At 39.4% G+C, this 19,512-nt stretch overlaps 1 protein-coding gene across 2 annotated transcripts; it reads left to right on the top strand.

The window, feature by feature from the left end:
- The first annotated feature begins 1,686 nt into the window (after positions 1 to 1,686).
- ARHGDIB (Rho GDP dissociation inhibitor beta) lies at positions 1,687 to 19,194 on the top strand. 2 transcript variants are annotated; one of them, XM_081957704.1, is made up of 6 exons: positions 1,687 to 1,938; positions 8,459 to 8,645; positions 9,676 to 9,759; positions 15,311 to 15,387; positions 16,535 to 16,598; positions 18,491 to 19,194. In XM_081957704.1, the coding sequence occupies exons 2-6, from the start codon at positions 8,468 to 8,470 to the stop codon at positions 18,688 to 18,690; spliced, it is 603 nt and encodes a 200-aa protein (XP_081813830.1). In that variant the 5' UTR covers positions 1,687 to 1,938; positions 8,459 to 8,467; the 3' UTR covers positions 18,691 to 19,194. The 2 variants fall into 2 exon arrangements, with proteins under 2 accessions (XP_081813830.1, XP_081813831.1); XM_081957705.1 differs by lacking the exon at positions 1,687 to 1,938 and adding an exon at positions 6,895 to 6,913.
- The last annotated feature ends 318 nt before the right edge of the window (positions 19,195 to 19,512 follow it).

The following is a 19,512-nucleotide window of genomic DNA, read 5'->3' as shown; positions in this document are numbered from 1 at the left end:
TCTGTCACTCATCTTTAGGTGCTTAAGTTCCAAGCCATCATAACCTCCCCAAAGATTTGAGGAAATTGAGTTACAAAGCTATTTAGGATCCCCAATCCCATTCTATATGCAATAAATGCTGGTTTCCTCATTGTTTGGTCCTCCTCTTATTGCACTGTTTCCGCCTTGAGCTAACCACTTGTGGCCACAGAACTAGAGCATGTGCAATACTGCTGGCTGAGCAATCAATTGCTAATGCACATTCTGACAGGCCATTGGCCTGAGGTGGCTGTGTCTATCTCTTTTAGGAGACACGAGAATGTTGGCAGATGAGGCTGACATGAGGGGAAGGGCATGTCCACATTAGCTTGAAGCAGCCATTAGGCTCAGCTCTGCTATCACACACTGCTGTTCCCCTGATTTCTGTTTCAAGATAATGAGTGACAGATCTTAACTTTATACATTTCTTGGCTGCCATTGGATGCTCTTGACTGGGGTAGAAACATTACTTTAATACTGATATGATAAAAAAAAAACAATCTTAAGATTGTTTTAGTCAAGGAATGGAAGTATTCCATCATGGCCGTAAGATTTACATGATAAGTTTATTTATTCTTCTCAATAAGATCCAAAAAATGCATAGAACGTGTTTATGAATTAATACCCAGATTGTTAGGCTGTACAGCATTACAGATGTCCATTTTTTTTCCCTAAGGAAAAAAGTTTGACTCACCTCTATAAGGAATTTCTGGTGTCACTTGATCTCAATGAAAACAAGTTTAGGTACCACTGCAATTAATATCAGATTTACTTTGGGGGGATGTATTTACCAGGTCTTTCAGCAATAATTTTCCTGTTTTCAAATTTTATTCAGAATGAAAGAATACATGACTGGGCATTGTTGAAATACAGCCCATAAAGTAGGTAAGATTCTATAAAGGTAAAGGTAAAGGTTCCCCTCGCACATACGTGCTAGTCGTTCCCGACTCTAGGGGGTGGTGCTCATCTCTGTTTCGAAGCCGAAGAACCAGCGCTTTCTGAAGGCGTCTCTGTGGTCACGTGGCCGGCATGACTAAATTCTGAAGGAGCACTGAACGCTGTTACCTTCCCACCAAAGGTGGTCCCTATTTTTCTACTTGCATTTTTACATGCTTTCGACCTGCTAGGTTGGCAGAAGCTGGGACATGTAACGGGAGCTCACTCCATTAGGCAGGTCTAGGGATTTGAACTGCCAACCTTTCTGATCAACAAGCTCAGCGTCTTAGCCACTGAGCCTCGATGTCTCTTAAGATTCTATAGATTTTTGCAAAACAATTTCATGAAGTAGCTTGCACAGAGAGACATAAACAAAATAAAATAATTTTCCTATTGTGGTTAGGATTTGATAAAAAACATAGCTCTCCTCCCCAAATACCTAATGCTTCTGATTCAAGTGTGTGATTATAGTCAAGGCAGAACATCCAGATGGCATAAAAATGAAACAAATGGAGAGGGTGGAAAATGAGCGGTGTGATTTTTTTTTTTACTCTTAATAACTCCTCTCTCCCCAGAAATAGCATCCTTTAGAAACCTCAGTCAAATCACAGCCAAACATGAATATCATTCAAGGGACCTATCATTGATTGTAGAGTTTCCAAAATCTACATACCGAATGAATGCATACATATCATAAGCAAGGAGAAATAACGCACGAATTCCTAAGGACCACAAGCGAGGATACTTAGGAAGTTCACACATACAGCTAATCATCTTTTATGCTTTATTGTATTTTGTGTCTATGTGTGCCCAGAACAGAGAGGCTGTAAATAAACTGCGCGATAGAACAACTAGCAACGTCGCAGCTTCCTCTTCGAGTCAGATTTTTTGCAAATGATTATTATTTTTTTTTAGCCAACTTCCTTCCTGCTTTTAACTGCCAACGCTGAGACAGAAAGGAACCCCGGACGCAGCCGCCAGCAAGTAAGTACGAGTAGGGCAAGTGGAAGAAGAAAGCTAAAAGCGAGGCGGCCCAGCACTCCCGATGGGGGGAGGCTCTTGCAGCCCCCTGGAAGGGTTCCCTTAAACCGGGGAAACCGGGCAGAAAAGGTGGCTCTAGTCTAGAGCAAAGGGGAGGGGGGAGGTTAGGAGGAGCAGCGCCTTCAGGGCGATGGCTCTGCAATGCAGGGAAAGCTTCAGCACAATCCGCTGCTTGGGCGGGGTGGTGGGGGTCACTTTTTGGAGAGACGGCCGAAGGAAGGTTGCAAAAGGCTCTGCTTGGCGTCTTTGCTGCAAAAAAAATAACAACCCTTTTTTTCCTGCTCCACAATTTGAGGGTGAGGGGATGGGAAAGGAGCAGCCCTTACCCACGGAAAAATCCATTGCGCATCCTATTCCTGCGCATATCTATAGAATGAATCTCTCTCTCCCCCCTCCCCCCATTATTTTATAGATATTCAGTGAATATTAGCATGGGGTAATAATAGGTGCCTGATGACCTTTGGATATTTGGGGCTGCAACTGCCATTAGTCCTGCAGTCACCAAGGTCCCAGGAAGCCCAGAACAAATAACCTAGAGTTACAGGGGCTGAGAAACGTGACAACTTATTGCCCATTCTTATCTGAATTTCAGGCAGGAAGCAGTAGCTGCTTGTTGGCTGCAAAGGGTTAAGGGTGTGGCTGACTTCCTATGGTATTCTTAACCAAAATGTCTGGTTAGCAAGTGCCGGCTGCCTTCTCACCCTTCCTTCCCTTCATGACTTGCATGCAGTGACAACCAAATCTGAAGCAATTGCATTTTTAGATAATTTGTGGTCACAAACCATAATTTGTGACCACCAAGAGTGATAACAACAAGTTCTATGTCTGAGAAGCTCCAAATGGCAGTTAATATAAGCCTCGATGACATAATAAGCTTAAGAGCATGTAATCAGGAGGAAGGTGATGGTGCAAGCTCCTTAACTGGGCTTATTGACTGACAGTAAAGACACTGTCTTCTGTGGAAGATTTTAGCTTTTGTAGCTTAGGAGAGTGGGTTACAGGACAAGTATATGGATTCTGGATTGACTTTTGACTCTTCTAAGAACATGTATTCTATCCAAGGTCCTCACAATACCGAATGAGGAATTTAGATATTCACCATTAAGAATAATTGGCCTAGAGAAAAACCATATATATTTAATGAATTTATATAAATTTTTGCTTCCTGTCTCTTGGCTTAATGAACTCCAAAATTTAGTATTTAAAGCAGAAATGCAATAAGAGGATAATCAGGAAGCTCTTAACAGAGGTGAGAAGTGGTACGGCTCTTGTTAGGCTAAAGAATGATTATAAAAGCTCATCAAATTGCTAATGAAAAGTCCCATAACCCAAGTATCTCATCTGGAAAGATTCTGCTCCTTATTTTAAAAAGTACTGACATATGCAAGGTGTGGTCAGGTTTCTTGGGAGGAAGAAGTAATTTAATCAGCTCCACAATTGGCACATGCTTTGTAGATAATAAGCAAGTGTGTTAGTGGCTGGTTGCACAGGAAATCATACTAAAATATATTCTTGTATTAAGTAACCTGCATATTTTGAAGCTTTACAGAAATAGAAACCTTCCAGAGCATTCTAGATACAAGAATTGCTTGATGAGTCCTAAATCAGATACTGCATTTTTCGGACTATAAGACGCACCAGAGTATAAAACGCACCAATATTTTGAAGAGGTACATTTAAAAAAAAATGTTTTTGCCCTCCCCGACCCCCAGGACCACTCCGCAGGCCTCCCAAACCCTCTGCACAACCCATTTTTTTGTCAAAAATGGGGCATGCAGAGAGTTTCAGAGGCCTGCAAAGTGCTCCTGGGGGTCGGGGAGGACAAAAACGTGACATGGGGATTTAGGAGGTGAAAAACGTGTCTGTTTTTTGCAAAAACGGGGCATGCAGAGGATGTGGGAAGCCTGTAGAGCAGGGGTGTCCAAACTTGGGAACTTTAAGACTTGTGGACTTCAACTCTCAGAATTCCCCAGTCCCCAGGAGCACTCTACAGGCCTCCCAAACCCTCTGCACACATCTTTTTTTTTTTTCAAAAAATGGACCCGTTTTTGTGAAAAACGGGCCCTTTTTCGCTCATGTTTGCCCTCAGCCCCCAGAGCACTTTGCAAGCTTCCCAAACTCTCTGCGTGTCCATTTTTGCGAAAAATGGGATGCATGGGGCAGGGTTTCAGGAGGCCAAAAATTCTGTATTCAGTGTATAAGACGCACCCAGATTTTCACCCTCCTTTACTCCGAAAAATACAGTAAGTAGCAGAGGTGTAAAATGGCATTTCAGGGACATAGTTCTTTTTCCATAATATTGCTAATTATATAGTTATGACAAGAAGAATGAGAATTTTGCTGTTCTTTTGTTGTGCTTTTAATTTATGGAATTCTAATTAAAGGGAGAGGATGAATTTATTTTTCTTGAGAAACTGCTACATGTGAAACTGGTACCTTTTTCTTCCTATTTAGCTCCATCTTCCTCCTTTTTTGCAGTAACTGTTTAGGATTTTAAAAAAATAAATCTGGGAACATCAAAGCACAGTGGTGGTATGTTCAGAATTTAAAATAGAGAGTATAAACACAGAACCACTACAAGAGATATGTAGTAAAAACAATGAGATAATATGTGAAAGAAAGAAAACATTTGCTTATTTATATAAAACATTTTAACAGAAAACTAAAAAGCAGAAAAGTAATTTGTGAATAATTTATCTTCAGTTAAAGTTTCATAGTATTTATAAGCATATGCATATATTTTACCTCTAATTTAGATTTTTGTCATGTCCTAAATAATTCAAAATAATTCAAAATAATTTTTGTAACCAACAGTTACTAAAAATCTATAAAATTTCAGATTATCTTTGTTTACTCTTTTGCTTCCATATGCTAACTAATTGGCATGTTACTCCAGACCTTCTAATTTAAAAGATTGTTTCCTTCATAATAATTGGCTATGAGCAATCCATATCATAACTTCAATCCTAAACCCTATTGGTATTTAGCCATGCTTGGATGCAATCTGACTCAAAGAGATCCCACGGTACTCTGCTTGTACCAGCTATCCCAAAACCCTCCATAATTGAATAGAATAAGAATAACAGAGTTGGAAGGGACCTTGAAGGTCTTCTAGTCCAACCCTCTGCTTAGGCAGGAAACCCTACACCACTTTAGACAAATGGGTATCCAACATCTTCTTAAAAACGTCCAGTGTTGGAGTATTCACAACTTCTGGAGACAAGTTGTTCCACTAATTAATTGTTCTAACTGTCAGAAAATTTCTCCTTAGTTCTAAGTTGCTTTTTTCCTTGATTAGTTTCCATCCATTGCTTCTTGTCCTACCTTCAGGTGCTTTGGAGAATAGTTTGACTTCCTCTTCTTTGTGGCAGCCCCTGAGATATCAGAACACTGCTATCATGTCACCCCTATCCTTCTTTTCATTAAACTAGACATACCCAGTTCCTGCAACCATTCTTCATATGTTTTAGCCTCCAGTCTCCTAATCATCTTTGTTGCTCTTCTCTGCACTCATTGAAATGAGATCACTGGGGGGTCAGCAGCTGTCTGCACTATCTGAGGCACAATTAATTTCTTAATATTTCTTGTCATTCTTTACACTATCTATCGTTGCACAATCCCCTCTCTCTCTTCAGAATGTATCTGCTTTAGTTAAACAGGAACTTCATTTGCATATCTTCTGAACCACGTCAATCCCTTTATCTTGTTTTTACAATTAAAAAAACTGACTTTGGACTATAACGAAAAACTGACCTGTGTGAGATCTCAAGTTTATATTTTTATGAGACATGTTCTTCAGAACCTGGCTAGGCGTCACTCTGTGATGTTGAGCAAGCCATAACGCCATATTAGGTCTATTTGAATGAAAAAGAAGTATCTTATTGCTGTGATGTTCATTTAAGATGAAACTGGAGGATTATAATGGTTGGAATTTTATACTAAGTTAGCTACTATCAGAGTAAAGTAGAATTATTGAATTACAACTTTCAACATCCTGTAAGTTGCTGAATTTGTATTTACCTGCAGGTTTGAGAATTTTACTTCTAGCTTAGATTAGTTTGTATTGCTTGAATATGACAAATTAAGGATTCAAATAAACCAACTTCTTAGTATGGTTCATGAATAACTCTTGCATTAAACTAGCCATAATTCAAGTTATGATCTGCACTGAAAAATATCCACATCCAAATAACCTATAGAGCAGAGGGTCCCAAACCCGGACTGCAATAGAGCCAGAAAGGTAAATGTTCTTCTGAGCAAAATAGGCTGCCTGCCATATTTTGCCTTTATCTATTATTCCTGTTATCCATGCAAAGGCATGAAAGGTTAGCAAAAATTTATGCTATTCTTTATCATTGCACACATGAATTTTGGCTACCCTGATGCAGCTGGAATGTGTGAGGTTGGGGGATATTAGAACAGAACATCTGTTCTTGAGCCAAATGCCATATGTCTCTTCCATTGTAGTTATTCAAGAACCTCAGATTAAAAACAAGAGCAACATGATACGGTGTGCCATGGATTAGCAATAATTTTCTCCTCGGCTTTCATGTTCTTTACTTTGTATTTTGTTTATCCTTCCTTGGCCAAGAACCTAACAGCAGACTGATTCTTCTGGTGCTGAAAAGGGAGTTTCATTTTAAGTCCTTTGTGAGCATATTGCTTACTGAATTTTGTCTTGCTTCCCCCAATTTCAGAGAAGTTTCAGTGTTACAAATTGTGGTAGCTTCTTGGAGTCTGTAGCCAGGGCATGGGTTGTCATAGGAACAAGGCACATGTTTCCTTCCTGCATAAGAAGGGGACCTGGTCACCACACAGACAACAGCTATTTTAAATGTTGTGCAGTTGGGAAATTACATGATATTTGCAGTTGGACTGATCAGCTTTAAAAATATATATATTAATAAGCCCCATTCAGGTATTTTCCTTCATTGTCTGCTTTTGATGTAAATCTCTGTATGGTATTGCATGAACTGTTTGATTTATTTCTATTGCTGCCGTCTCAATGAAGGTTTGAAATAATTATTGTTCAGTAATGTGGCTGCTCTGGCTTCTGAAAGTCTATTTGTCTTTGTCAATGTGACACAAAGAGGTTCTTTAGTTGGAGGATTTGCTGGTCATTGTGGATGCAGTGTGAAGCATTTTGTTACCGATACAAATAATAAGCTTATGTACTTCTTTTTCTTCTCAAGAACTTCAAGCCCAGCATACCAGCATATATTTAAAAAATGTGACTGAATCTAGTTTCCATCCTTATCTTATAAAGGTTTGGCTGGTTAATTAGAGCTCTCAGTTGTTACACACAGGGTGAATCCTCATGTTTGACTATGGTTAGACTTATGTCATAGAGAGAAGGTGAGCATATTGTGGGAAGTATATAAGTACAAACGCACATTAGCATCCTTTTCCAGAATTCTCAGCCAGTATGGAATTTCAGGAATATAGGAATTGAAATTCCACACATCTAGAGATACAAGATTGTGAAAGATGCCTTAGTATGCAATCATGTTTTCTGTATAAGATGAGGACAAATAGCTCATATTCCAGAATCTGTACTTTCACAGAGAGCAGGGAATTATTTTTTTGGTTATGGTAGCACAAATATAAATGTCAAGAAATATAATCAAGCTTTTACAGCAGCAGTTGAGATTCTGCTGCTGTTTCTGTTGATAAGTGTAGGTGTGAATGGTAAAGAGAAAGGTGATGGATGTCCAGATGTTAGAGGGAATCTTTTTCATGATGCATGAGTCTAGTATAGTATTTCTTAACCTAGAAAATGGTGGCTAGGGAATTCTGGGAATTAGAGTCCACACCTCTTTAAATGGTTATATTTTATAGCTCATATTGCTTTGTTAAGAGAACTCAGCATGTATAGCATTTTACATCTATGTGTGTGTGTGTAAACAGAAAGAGAGAGAATATTATTTAAAAATTATCTTGCTTTAGTTATTGATTATATCTATTTTAGGAAGACAGGAATATCAGTGGCTGTTTCAGTGGCCAGATCAGGTGCTTTCTTTTTTGCTATGTCCCCCCACCATTAAAGTGTTTGAGAGCTGAAATGATTGACAAATTCTGAGGATTAGTTTGGGTTCTTTTATTACAGCCAATGTCATGAATCTGGGATGAGCAAATTACAAGTGAGAAGAATATTCAGCAAAGTGGCTCTTCTTGGTCTAATAGTTAAGAGCGATTATATCCTTCCATCTAGTAATGGCATCTCTCATGAACAGAAAAAAGCAGTCCAGCTACTGGATATCCGAATTTGACAAAATATCTATTGCCAGGTTAAATGTCTTTGATCCATTTGCTTATAAAAGTATTTAAATGGCTGTGCCTGTGACCTTCACTCCCACAATTGTTCTCTTTATAGTAGAAAGCGAGCCAGCCAAGGATTTACAAACCTTGTAATCAGTACCTTACTCAGTATCCTTACAGTAACTGGCAAATCTTTCTTCTGTAGCCAACAGTCATGACTGAGAAAGACCCTGAGGTACATGTGGAAGAAGATGATGATGAGCTGGATGATAAACTAAACTACAAGCCTCCACCACAAAAGACACTTCAGGAATTACAGGAGCTGGACAAAGATGACGAAAGCCTTGCAAAGTACAAGAAGTCTTTGCTGGGGGATGCACCAGTGGTTGCAGGTACATCTGGAAAAAGGTCTTTTGGAATAGGCATATTTTGGGGTAGAAAAAGAAGGGAGTATTTGTATTTGCTATGTGATGAAATTAATATTGTCAGTGTTGGAGAATATTAAATTTGATTCTAAAAATGAAAGAGAAGTGATTATTTATTTATTTAATTTCTGCGCTGCCATCTCACTGATAAAGCGATTCCAGGTGGCTGTATTATGTTGATCTGAGTATATTTTACCATAATTGAAGATCGACTTTCAGTGTTGCTTTTAAGGTGACATACATTCTATTTTCAGTAGGCAAGTCTACTTCTGTGCTCTTAGTTGGGTGGAGGACTTCACTATTCAGCATAGGAACAAGAACATAGTTTAATAGGATCAAATCAACAATGCTGAGAGAGTCTTATAGTCAAAGTTACCAGTCAAGTTGACAACAGTATTAGGTAGACACTTATTCCTTAGCATGTGAAGAAATTAGTTGAGACATATTTATATTATTAATACTTGAAGTTAGCAACAAAACCTGAAGCATTATTAATTTACTGCCCCTGGTCTATATTTCAGCAAAGATAATTCATGCAACTCATATAACTTTTTGGTTATGTTGACTGCTACCTATTTGATTATATTTATTCTTAGAAGCTATTTTATTATTTTTGGCAGCTATTTTACGCTGTGTCATATTATTTATGTTTTTAATTATAGGTTGTGCTTTCATTCTGCTTTTATTCTGTTTTAATTGTTAGCCAGAGGTAAGACATCTTTGTAAATTTATTAAAGAAACAAACTAGAAGAGAGGTAATGTTACGGTCCCTCTCCTGAGGGTGTGAGTGGGAACAGTGAAATCTGATTGAATTTCCCTGCATGACCGAAACTATTAGTGTGTCAGAAAAAAGGTTTATATTAGCTATTAAGTGGCATGCTAATTTCCTGTGCACATAAAGGCTGTAGGAAGATACATTTGCATTAAAAAAAAAGAAGCACCCCAGGGCTCTCAGTGTTTGGTTAATAAACATTTTATCCTTTTCCTAACACCACAGATCCAACACTTCCAAATGTGACCGTCACTCGACTTACTCTTGTATGTGATACTGCTCCAGGACCAATCACCATGGACCTCACTGGTAGGAAACATTTCCTCCTCATTATATAGCAGGTTGAATTGAATTCTTGGGCCTCGCTTCATTTTGAAGTTGATTTTATGAATGTTGAGTTAAATAGGATTGGGATGGATAACTTCTAGGTATTAGATAGTGCAACTCAGTCCTCAACCTTTTGGAAGACTACTTAAGGTCAACTGGTGATTCAGTGATGTAACGTGAAGGAATGTGAGGTTCTTGGACAGTTGAGGGAGGGAATTTAAGGCAGGAATAGGAGTGTGTAGCCTCCTGGCCTGAATCATTCTTCCCCTTAAATTACTATCTAAAAATAGTCCAAAACTGAACTTGTGAATTTCAGAAAATTTATTAGTCCAATGCCTTACACCATGGGTCCTCAAACTATGGCCCATGGGCCGCATACAGCCTGCCAAAGCCATTAATCCACCCTGCACAGGACCACGAGGTTTCCCCACCCACATTGTCCCCCCCCCCTTTTGCCAAGTGCAGGACTTATCTTCGTGAGCCTCGTGGGCTGGAACTGAAAAGTAAGGCCAACAATTTTGGCCTGCAGAGACGTTCTGGAGGTGGGGGAGGTGTGAGTGTGTGGGGTGTGTGAAAAATGGGGTGCATAGACACCTCAGGAGGCCATAAAACACTCACCTCCCCCGCCTCCAGAAGATAGATAAAGAGAGATAGATAGACACACAGAGAGAAACAGACAGAGAGAGACAGAGACTTCTCAAGCGCCTTAGGCTGAGAAGAATTGCTGAAAAACTGAGTTTCCTGAATGAACCACTAGACTCCTAGTCAACTGAAAAAATGATCTAGTAAAAAGAAAAGGCAACCAAAGAACAACATGCAAACAAAGGCAAATAAAACACCCCCAGGAGCAAAACAAAGTTCAATTTGTGTGCATTGTTCAATAGACTGTTAAATTGGCCACACCCACCTAATCACTTGACCTAGCCACACCCACCCAGTCACACGACCACTTAGCCACACCCACCCAACCGGTCTGGCCCCCCAACAGTCAAAGGGACCATGAATTGTTTAAAAAGTTTGAGGACCCCTGCCTTATATCATCAACAGTGAACAATTCTTGTGGCAGCGACTTAAATCCATTATCAACCAGTTTAAGTTGGCCTAATAATTATGAGAGATACGTAAACCTTTCCCTTTGTCTAGTTTATGTAATTATATAAACTTCTAGCAGATGCCTCTATGCATTTCCTCACAACTAATTTAAAACATTAATTCTTCCATTTTTTCCCTTATAAGGAAGGTGTTTTAAGCATTTATATCAGTTGCAGATGGGTTGGGAACAGAGTGTGATGACAAACAGCTTATGGCCTGTTTGCTGAGATTCCAGATAGAGGTTTTGAACTGGAGATTTCTGACTTTTAACCTATCTAATGTCATATTTTTATTTTTTCTGGCCACCATGAGTTATTTCCTTTTTTTAAAAAAAAAGTTTTAAAAGTAAAATTTAGAAAGAACTAACAAAGTGTAGGAGGTATCTAAGTAGAGGCTGGATGGCCATCTGTTAGAGATTCTAAAGCTTCATTTTTGTAGCTTTTTCTAACTTTAGAATTCTATAATGGGTATTGTGTCTATGGTGGTTGACCAGCTAGAATGGGATTAGTTGGAATTGGTTGGTGACATATCGTTGTTGGATGGGATGAGGTCATATACTGGGAAAAAGGGACAATGTTGACTTGATTGGTGTGTGGGGGCAGACAGCAACATCTCAGTAGGGAAGGGTAGAGGGAGATAAGGTAGGAAGCATGGTGGGCTACTCTCTGGGAAAGTGCATTTAGTGGCTAGCACTGATATTGCTTTTTAGCCTCCTTGGCTTAGCTCCCATGTCTGGATATTATGTGCTCAATAGTCCTTGGCTTAAGCTATAACACCTTAATGCCAGGTCTGCCTGAAATGAAGGCTCTTCAGAGATAACCTGCTGTGTATTACTGACACTTAGGGGGTGAGAATGGGGCTCTTAGAAATGGCTAGGCGTCACTCTGTGATGTTGAGCAAGCCATAACACCATATTAGGTCTATTTGAATGAAAAAGAAGTATCGTATTGCTGTGATGTTTATTTAAGATGAAGCTGGAGGATTATAATGGTTGGCGGTGTTGCTTTGACTGGTTTGGAGTTTCCTAAACCTATGGTACTGGAAAACTGTGCCCTAACTTCCTTGGTTGCAGAGTCTGAAGTGGCTTAGGAGCTCAAATCCACCTTAGGAACTTTCCCAGGTGCTCTCTGAAACCCACTGTCTGCCTCAGGCATCTGATTCAGAGGTGGATTGCTCCCGGTTTGGCCCAGATCAGGTGAACCGGTAGTGGCAGCGGTGGGAGGCTCCGCCCACCCACCTGGACACTTCTGCAAATGTGCAGAAGCATCACACGTGTGCATGCAACTGGTAGTAAAAAAATTGGCAACTCACCACTGATCTGATTATGGACCTCATTGGGTTTTAGACAATGCTTGGAGAACCTCCTAAGGCTCTGATACCCAATTCAACAGTCTTGTCTTGGAATGAGAGGATGTCTTTAACATTGGAATGGTCTTTATGTGTACATGTGGCCTCTCTCTGGACATGAATCCTGGAGGGTCACCTGGTTTTCAGAGGAACTCTGGAGGATAAAATGGCAAAAGAGTTTGAGCCTGATAATCCCAAGAGGTCAGGGTTGTTGGAGCTCTTAGTGCGACCACATGAGTATTAGGTCCATTCTTGTCAAGGTTTCTTGGGAGATGTCATATGGCTGGGTTCATACTTGAGAGAGGGTTTGTCCCTCTGCTGTTAAGGAAACAATAATCTGCTCTTTCTCAAAAAGTTATTGCTTTACAGTATTGGGTATTTTTTGACCTATTTCCAAATCTTCTTTGGTGGGGTTGGGGAATAGGTATTTGGCTGCAGCTTCAGAAAAAGAAATGGATCATCTTTCTGTCTGGATTAGGCCTGGGTTGCTTGTGGATGACCTGTGGTGAGACCAGAACGGGCCTGGTGGGGGTGGTGCATCCATTCTAGCTATCCCTAATCTCTCAACAGCTTTGGCATCATGGATCAAGATATAATTCTAGAATGGCTCAGGGGGCTGGTATTGGGAGAAATAGTCTTGTGCAATGATTTCCCTCCATCCCCCAGGACCGGTTCCAATTAGTGTTGATGGGGGGGGAGGGGAAGAGATCCATCCCTTTTTTGGGATGAGGTGCTTCATGGCTCAATTCTCTCCCTGCTCCTGTATGACATCTTCATAAGGCGCTGGGTTATGTCATCCTTTGGCACAGGGGTGACATTCAGCAGGTTCTGACAGGTTCTGGAGAACCGGTGGCGTAAATTTTGAGGAGTTCTGAGAACCGGCAAATACCACCTCTGGTTGGCCCAAGAGTGGGGTGGTCATGGACATTTTGCAGTATCCTTCCCCTGCTACTCCCACAGAACCAGTAGTAAAAAAATTACCTTTCACCACTGCTTTGGCATACGATTAGGTACTGCCCATATGCTTATGATATGACCATATGCTTATGATACCAAATTATACATCTCAGCCTCTAGTTGCTGAAGCAATATTGTCACGTCACTGACTCAGTGTCTGGAGATTCTGGGGTCTGTATAAGGAAGAACAGATTCAATCTTAATCCTAAACAAGTCCATGTGGCTGAAGATTTTGAGGCGTGGTGAACCTGAAAATCTTCCACCTTTAGTTCTGAATGGGGTTGCTTTCTGCCAGGCAGACCCAATGTTCAGGCTAGGAACCTATAAACTCATGACATCTATTGAAGAGAAGGTGGAAATCATGATTGAGAGGCCCTTTGCAGAAATCTCTTTCCCAACTCATAGTGACTCATGCTTTCATCCTCTCTTCTTTGGATTAGCGTGTTTGGCTGCTCTTGAAATCCACTCTGAAGATAACAGTTGGTCCAGAATGTAATGGCATGGATAATTATGGGCTCATCTTATGGACTACCTACATTATACTGTTATTTTGTGACCTGCATTGGTTGTCAATAGGCTTCTGGACACAACTCAATATGCTAGTTATCATTGGTAAAGCTCTTAATGGAATGGGGCATAGTTATTTGTGGAACTACTTGTCTCTGATTATCTCTGCCTGTTCTGATAATCTCTGACAGAATTGACATATCTCTTGAGAAATGTTATGAAAACTGGATAGCTCTGATCCTTCCTGCCTTTCGTAAGACCTTGAAGATCTAGCTTTTTTTTTACAGGCACTGGACCAGGTGGTTTTGTGAATCTGCCTGGAGAGTTTATCTTTGATTGTTCAATTGCCTCTGACCTAATAAATATTTTATAGCATTATTGTTGTTTTACTTATACACTGTCCTGAGTTGTATGTTGAAAGAGTACGTAATTTTAATGAACTAAATAGCTAAAATATAGTGGCTTGGTTTGGTTTAGTTTGGTTTATTTGGATTTATATGCCGCCCTTCTCCAAAAGGACTCAGGGTGGCGTACAACATTAAAAAACACACAGTGGTAGTGGATATAGTCAATTTTCTCACAGATCAAGTTTTTAGTGTGTTCCAAGTACAGCCAGAAGGTTGCCTGCTTAGATCTCTTCATTGTTGGCACAGCACCAGTGCAGTAATTCCTTCTGCATACTTAAGTAACAGTCTGTGTTCCCAGGAGTTTAACATCAGCAAGAAATAGTCACAGTTTGCCTTATATGGGTTCTTGCTTGATAAGAGAGGAAGTCGTGGCTTAGCAAAGCACAGATGCTTCCTCTGTAGCTGAAATCTCCAGGGGAAGCAAGTCCACAAATGGTTTGTTGATAAATGCATTGTACAATCTGGGTGAATGCTGCTAGCTTTTATTTACACAAATATGCATTTTGATAGCTTTGCAAGAATGCTTCCAGTGCATTGTGTTTTTTAGTTGAATGATACAAGTGTGCTCCTCTGCAAATATTCACAATTCATTCTATAGACATTTCTGGTTCATTAATGCATGCACATCCACATTTCATGTTCATTGGCAAGATACTTACTGCATACTTATTTGGTACATCTAAATAACATATTTAATAAACTAAACATAAAATGGTGGCTTCTGTCTCCTTGGAAAAACATTATGTTGCAGTGGAAGAGTTGGGAGTTAGAACTAAAAAAAAAAACCTCTTTCCATGTGATTTTTTAAGAATTCTTTGAGTGAAGTTATTTTCTTTATTGTTTGTTTATTTTAAAACTACCACATGCTGCTTAAAACAAGCATAATACTAACATATGTTTGCAACACAAGTATGCTTATATGCAACAAAGTGCTAGAGCTGGCTCCTATTGGCTTGTGAGAGCTGATTTTCTGGAATTTTGCCAGCTGGGTGAGAGCAGAACTGAGTTACCAGGCCTAGTGTGCCTATCAGCTATTTGGTAACAAGCTGTGTGGTAGCAATGGAGCCAGCAAAGCCTTTATTTAAATGTGTACCAGCACAACACTGCTTATGCACAGAATGTATGGCACTCCAATGAACAGCAATCAAATGAATCCATAGGAAGAAAGCTGTTCTCTTCCACATCTTTTAACCTGATTGATTAAGGCATTTTCCCTGTTCCAGGGGACCTTGAGGCTCTGAAGAAAGAGACCTTTGTATTAAAAGAAGGAGCTGAATATAGAGTCAAGATCCACTTCAAAGTAAGTGACTTTCCCGTAGAAAATTTCCAGACTGATTTCCATTCCATTCTACATATGTTCACTACAGCCTCTTGTAGTGCAAATGTGTACATTGCTGGTTCATAAATGTCACACCTGTCAATTAAAATAATAAAGCATTAACCAAAATAAGAAGTTTGCCTTATCTACAGGCAGAAAGTAAAGTATTCCCAGTGAATCTTGTATTCCTTAATTCTTTTGACTGGACTAATTAATTATATTCCACTAAAGACAAAATAAACTTAAATGAAACATTATGATACAGCAAAAGTGATAAAAAGTTTTTATTTTTTGCTTGTGCAACTTAATTAGAAGCAAAAATAAAAATAAAAAAAGAAATGTGTACTTTTCTTAAATTGGCTTTTTTATTGTTTTAGTTTAATATTTATCATTGTTTAGGTTACAGATCTATTACTATATTTCAGAACAGTGCATCTGCAACAAATATTCTTAAGAAGTGTATTGTCCCAAAATATATTTAGGTTCCCCAAATATATTTAATCCTAAATATATGCAATTGCTGGTCTTTAAAAATCTGTTCAGAAATATGCCATTCCCCCAAACATTATTTGATCACTATAATGTAAAATGCCCCCTTAATGGAAAGTGTCATCTGGGCAAAATGCAGAAATGGTCACACTGAAAGGCTACATTGCTGAAAACTGCTTTATTTCCTCCTCCATAGCAACCAAAATGGGACAAAATAGCTAGTAATTGTGCTGGATGTAGCGTTTCATTTCCACTGATATTTACATCAATTCAAATTCTAAATGTCTCATAAAGAGATAGAGGCAGTTAAGCAGTTTCATTTGTTGGCACAACATAAAAACTAGCTGAAGATCTGATGTGACTTATCCAAGCTGCTGTGAGGAATCTTAAATTGAACTACAGTCCTTTATGATTGAGTTTATGAAGATTTGGGCTGTTAAACTTACCTTTTCCTATATTTCCAATTTAGGTTTTGATGATTAGTCTCCTAATCACAGGAGCCTCATAAACTGAAATAATAAATGAATAAATTGTTTAGTTTAGTTACAGAATGGTGTTTTCTCCCTACAGTATCCCAAAATAAGGGTATTGATAATTTGAATTGAATTACCTCACTCAATGGGCACTTTTTCTCTTGCAGGTAAACAGAGATATTGTATCTGGTTTGAAATACCTCCAGAATACTTACCGAAAAGGAGTGAAAGGTAAATATGTGAAATCATTTTTTTCTTCTCTTCAATACCTGTAGATGATACTACTATAAATATAGCCTTGCTTGCGTGTTCTTTCAAAAATCACCTTGATGTGGTTGCGCTGAATAACACACCGTTCACACTTTGTAGATAAAGTGATCCTTTCCCTTTTTGCACAGTGCAAATATGGCAGAAAGCCTTTGCCTCTAAACTGTAATACAGAGACTGCAATCCACAGGAGCAGAAATTATTCTCTTGATATTTCACTGGTAAACACTGGGCAAACACTGGGCATATATAGAGAGATGCCTGAAAACCCCTTATTTATAGACATTTTTATGGTATGCTCAGACACCAGAGAGAAAATTATCTTATATGTATAACATCACAGGACTTGAGCTAACTTGGGCTGTCTCTTGTATCCTAATTTTAATTCCTTCCTTCCTTCCTTCCTTCCTTCCTTCCTTCCTTCCTTCCTTCCTTCCTTCCTTCCTTCCTTCCTTCCTCCCTCCCTCCCTCCCTCCCTCCCTCCCTCCCTCCCTCCCTCCCTGTATAAAAGCTTTGGAAAAATCTGTTAAGAGGCTTACATACCATATTTTTCAAAGTATAAGATGCCCCTAGCTTTGGGGAGGAAAACAAGGGAAAAATATCTGCCTCTGCCTCCCAGCAATTTGCCTCCTTGCAATAAACAGCAAACAATACAAGCAATATACACTTTGTAGTGTTATATTTCAGACTATACTTGTACAGATGCTGTTAAAATTGATGTGCTTTCTGGAAGTATAGTTATTCTCTGCTATTTAAAAGAAGATACAATAACACTGGGCCTCTTCAGATCAAGCATTTATTTTAAAAAGCTTCTTCATTTTGTTAAGCTGTCTAGAACAATAATAAAGCAGTCTTTAAAAAATAAGTCTAATAATTTGAGCGTTCTAAAGGCATTTATAGTTATTGACTTACCTCCTTGCAGCAAACAGCCCGATTAGCACAAGAAAAAAAAATCTGCCTCTGCCTCCCAGCAATTTGCCAAGTGGAGCAAACAGCAAGTTTCACTTTCAATTTCTCCTGATCATCTGCTGTTTCATGCTGCAGGGATTACTATAGCCTATTGCAGCCTTGCAAGCCCCCGTTCACTGCAAGGAGGTAAATTGCTGGGAGACAGAGGCTAAAGGTTTGGGGCTGGTGGGTGGGTGGGTGGGTCTACATTCAGTGTATAAGACGCACCCAAATTTTCACCCTTTTTAGGGGGGGGGGAAGGTGCGTTTTATACTCTGAAAAATACTGTAGCTCACAATAAGATTTAAAACAATAAATTGTATCAACAAAAAAAACCACATAAAACAAAAAAATGTAAAACGGTTTCAATAAACCTCCACCCCAAAGAAATAATCAAGCAGAAAACAGATTCTCAAAACCAGAAGTTCTCCACTCACAGCAAGTCCATTCTCATGACCCTTTGAAACAGTCAAGTTTTAATGACATTCTGAAGAAGCGATGATCTAATCGCTAGGGAAACTGAGGGAGGTTGGAAACCTATGTGAGAACACTGAAATGTGGAAACATTCAATAATCTTGGAGGATTTGAGGCATTTTTTACAAACTGCATTTTGAAAGTTTGGGGCATGCTATTGTTGTTATTTTCTATCATATAGAGAATATAAATTAATGAATGTTTGTTCCAAATTCCTTTCTGGGATGGTTTCTGAGTGTTAGTTGCAGTAGCAACTGCTGATAAATCTACTAAAGGATGATATAATCTGAATTCAACCCAGGTGATGGAAAACTGCAATCATTATTACATTAAATGTTTGTATTGCGTTTTAAAATCATTTGTGTTTTGTGTTCCATTCTATTTCTGTCCCACCTTCTGATATATTGTCTTTCTATGGCTTGTTCTCTTCTAGTGGATAAGGCTGTATTCATGGTGGGTAGCTATGGGCCACGGCCAGAAGAGTATGAATTCATGACACCTGTTGAAGAAGCCCCAAAGGGCCTGGTGGCCCGAGGAAACTACTGCAATAAGTCTCTCTTCACTGATGATGATAAGCACAACCATCTCACCTGGGAATGGAACTTGGCTATTAAAAAGGAATGGACAGAATGAATTTTGCCCGGTTTTCTCCTTTTGCTTCTTCTGCTGCTTGTGCTTATTCCAAGTGTGTCAGTTTCTGGCACATGCATGCCATGCTTCTTCCACATAACCCAACCCTTCTATTGTGAAAAGAAATGTAGCCAGTACAGGCTATTGGAGAGAATCTGTCTCTCTTCGTGCTACCTTGAAAATAATTACACAAAAATCAACAGGGACAAAGCATTTCTCTGGTTGCACAGGATCAATTCTTGAAGTGCCTTTGGTCAGAAGATACATAGTCACCAACTTTAACCAGTTGCTATCATGGCACATCAGTTGACTGAAAGAGAGTTGGCTTTAGAATTTCTCTTTCCCCCTGCCTTATATGAAAAGTTTTGTCAGCGGATAGTGTCTTGTTTAAATTTGGTTCCCAGAATTGCATTTGGAGTTGCCTTGTCTAGTAATGTCGGATACACTTTCTGACCTGGCCTGTAAAGATAACAGTGTCTTTGAAAATAAAGCCAATTTTGTCCTTTGCTTCAGAGTGAGCTTCTTGTGTTTCTCACAATACAGAGATTTAAGTATTTTTCGGGGTATAAGATGCACCAGAGTATAAGACGCACCAAGATTTTGAAGAGGCAAATTAAAAAAAAAAGTTTTTGCATTCGTGAAAATGGGGCCTTCCCCCCCCCCCAAAAAGGGCATGAATAGCTTTTAGGAGGCTTGTAGAGTGCTCCTGAGGGGTGGTGGTGGGGCGAAAACCGAGCAAAAAACGGCCCTTTTTTTGTCAAAAAAGGGCATGCATAGACCTTAGCAGGCTTATAGAGTGCTCCTGGGGGCTGGGAGGGCACAATT

Source organism: Natrix helvetica, assembly GCF_964273705.1.
Source record: "Natrix helvetica genome assembly, chromosome: 6".
Lineage (NCBI taxonomy): Eukaryota > Metazoa > Chordata > Lepidosauria > Squamata > Natricidae > Natrix > Natrix helvetica.
The sequence above is the reverse complement of the archived record's forward strand: the minus strand, read 5'-3'. Positions and strand labels throughout refer to the sequence as shown.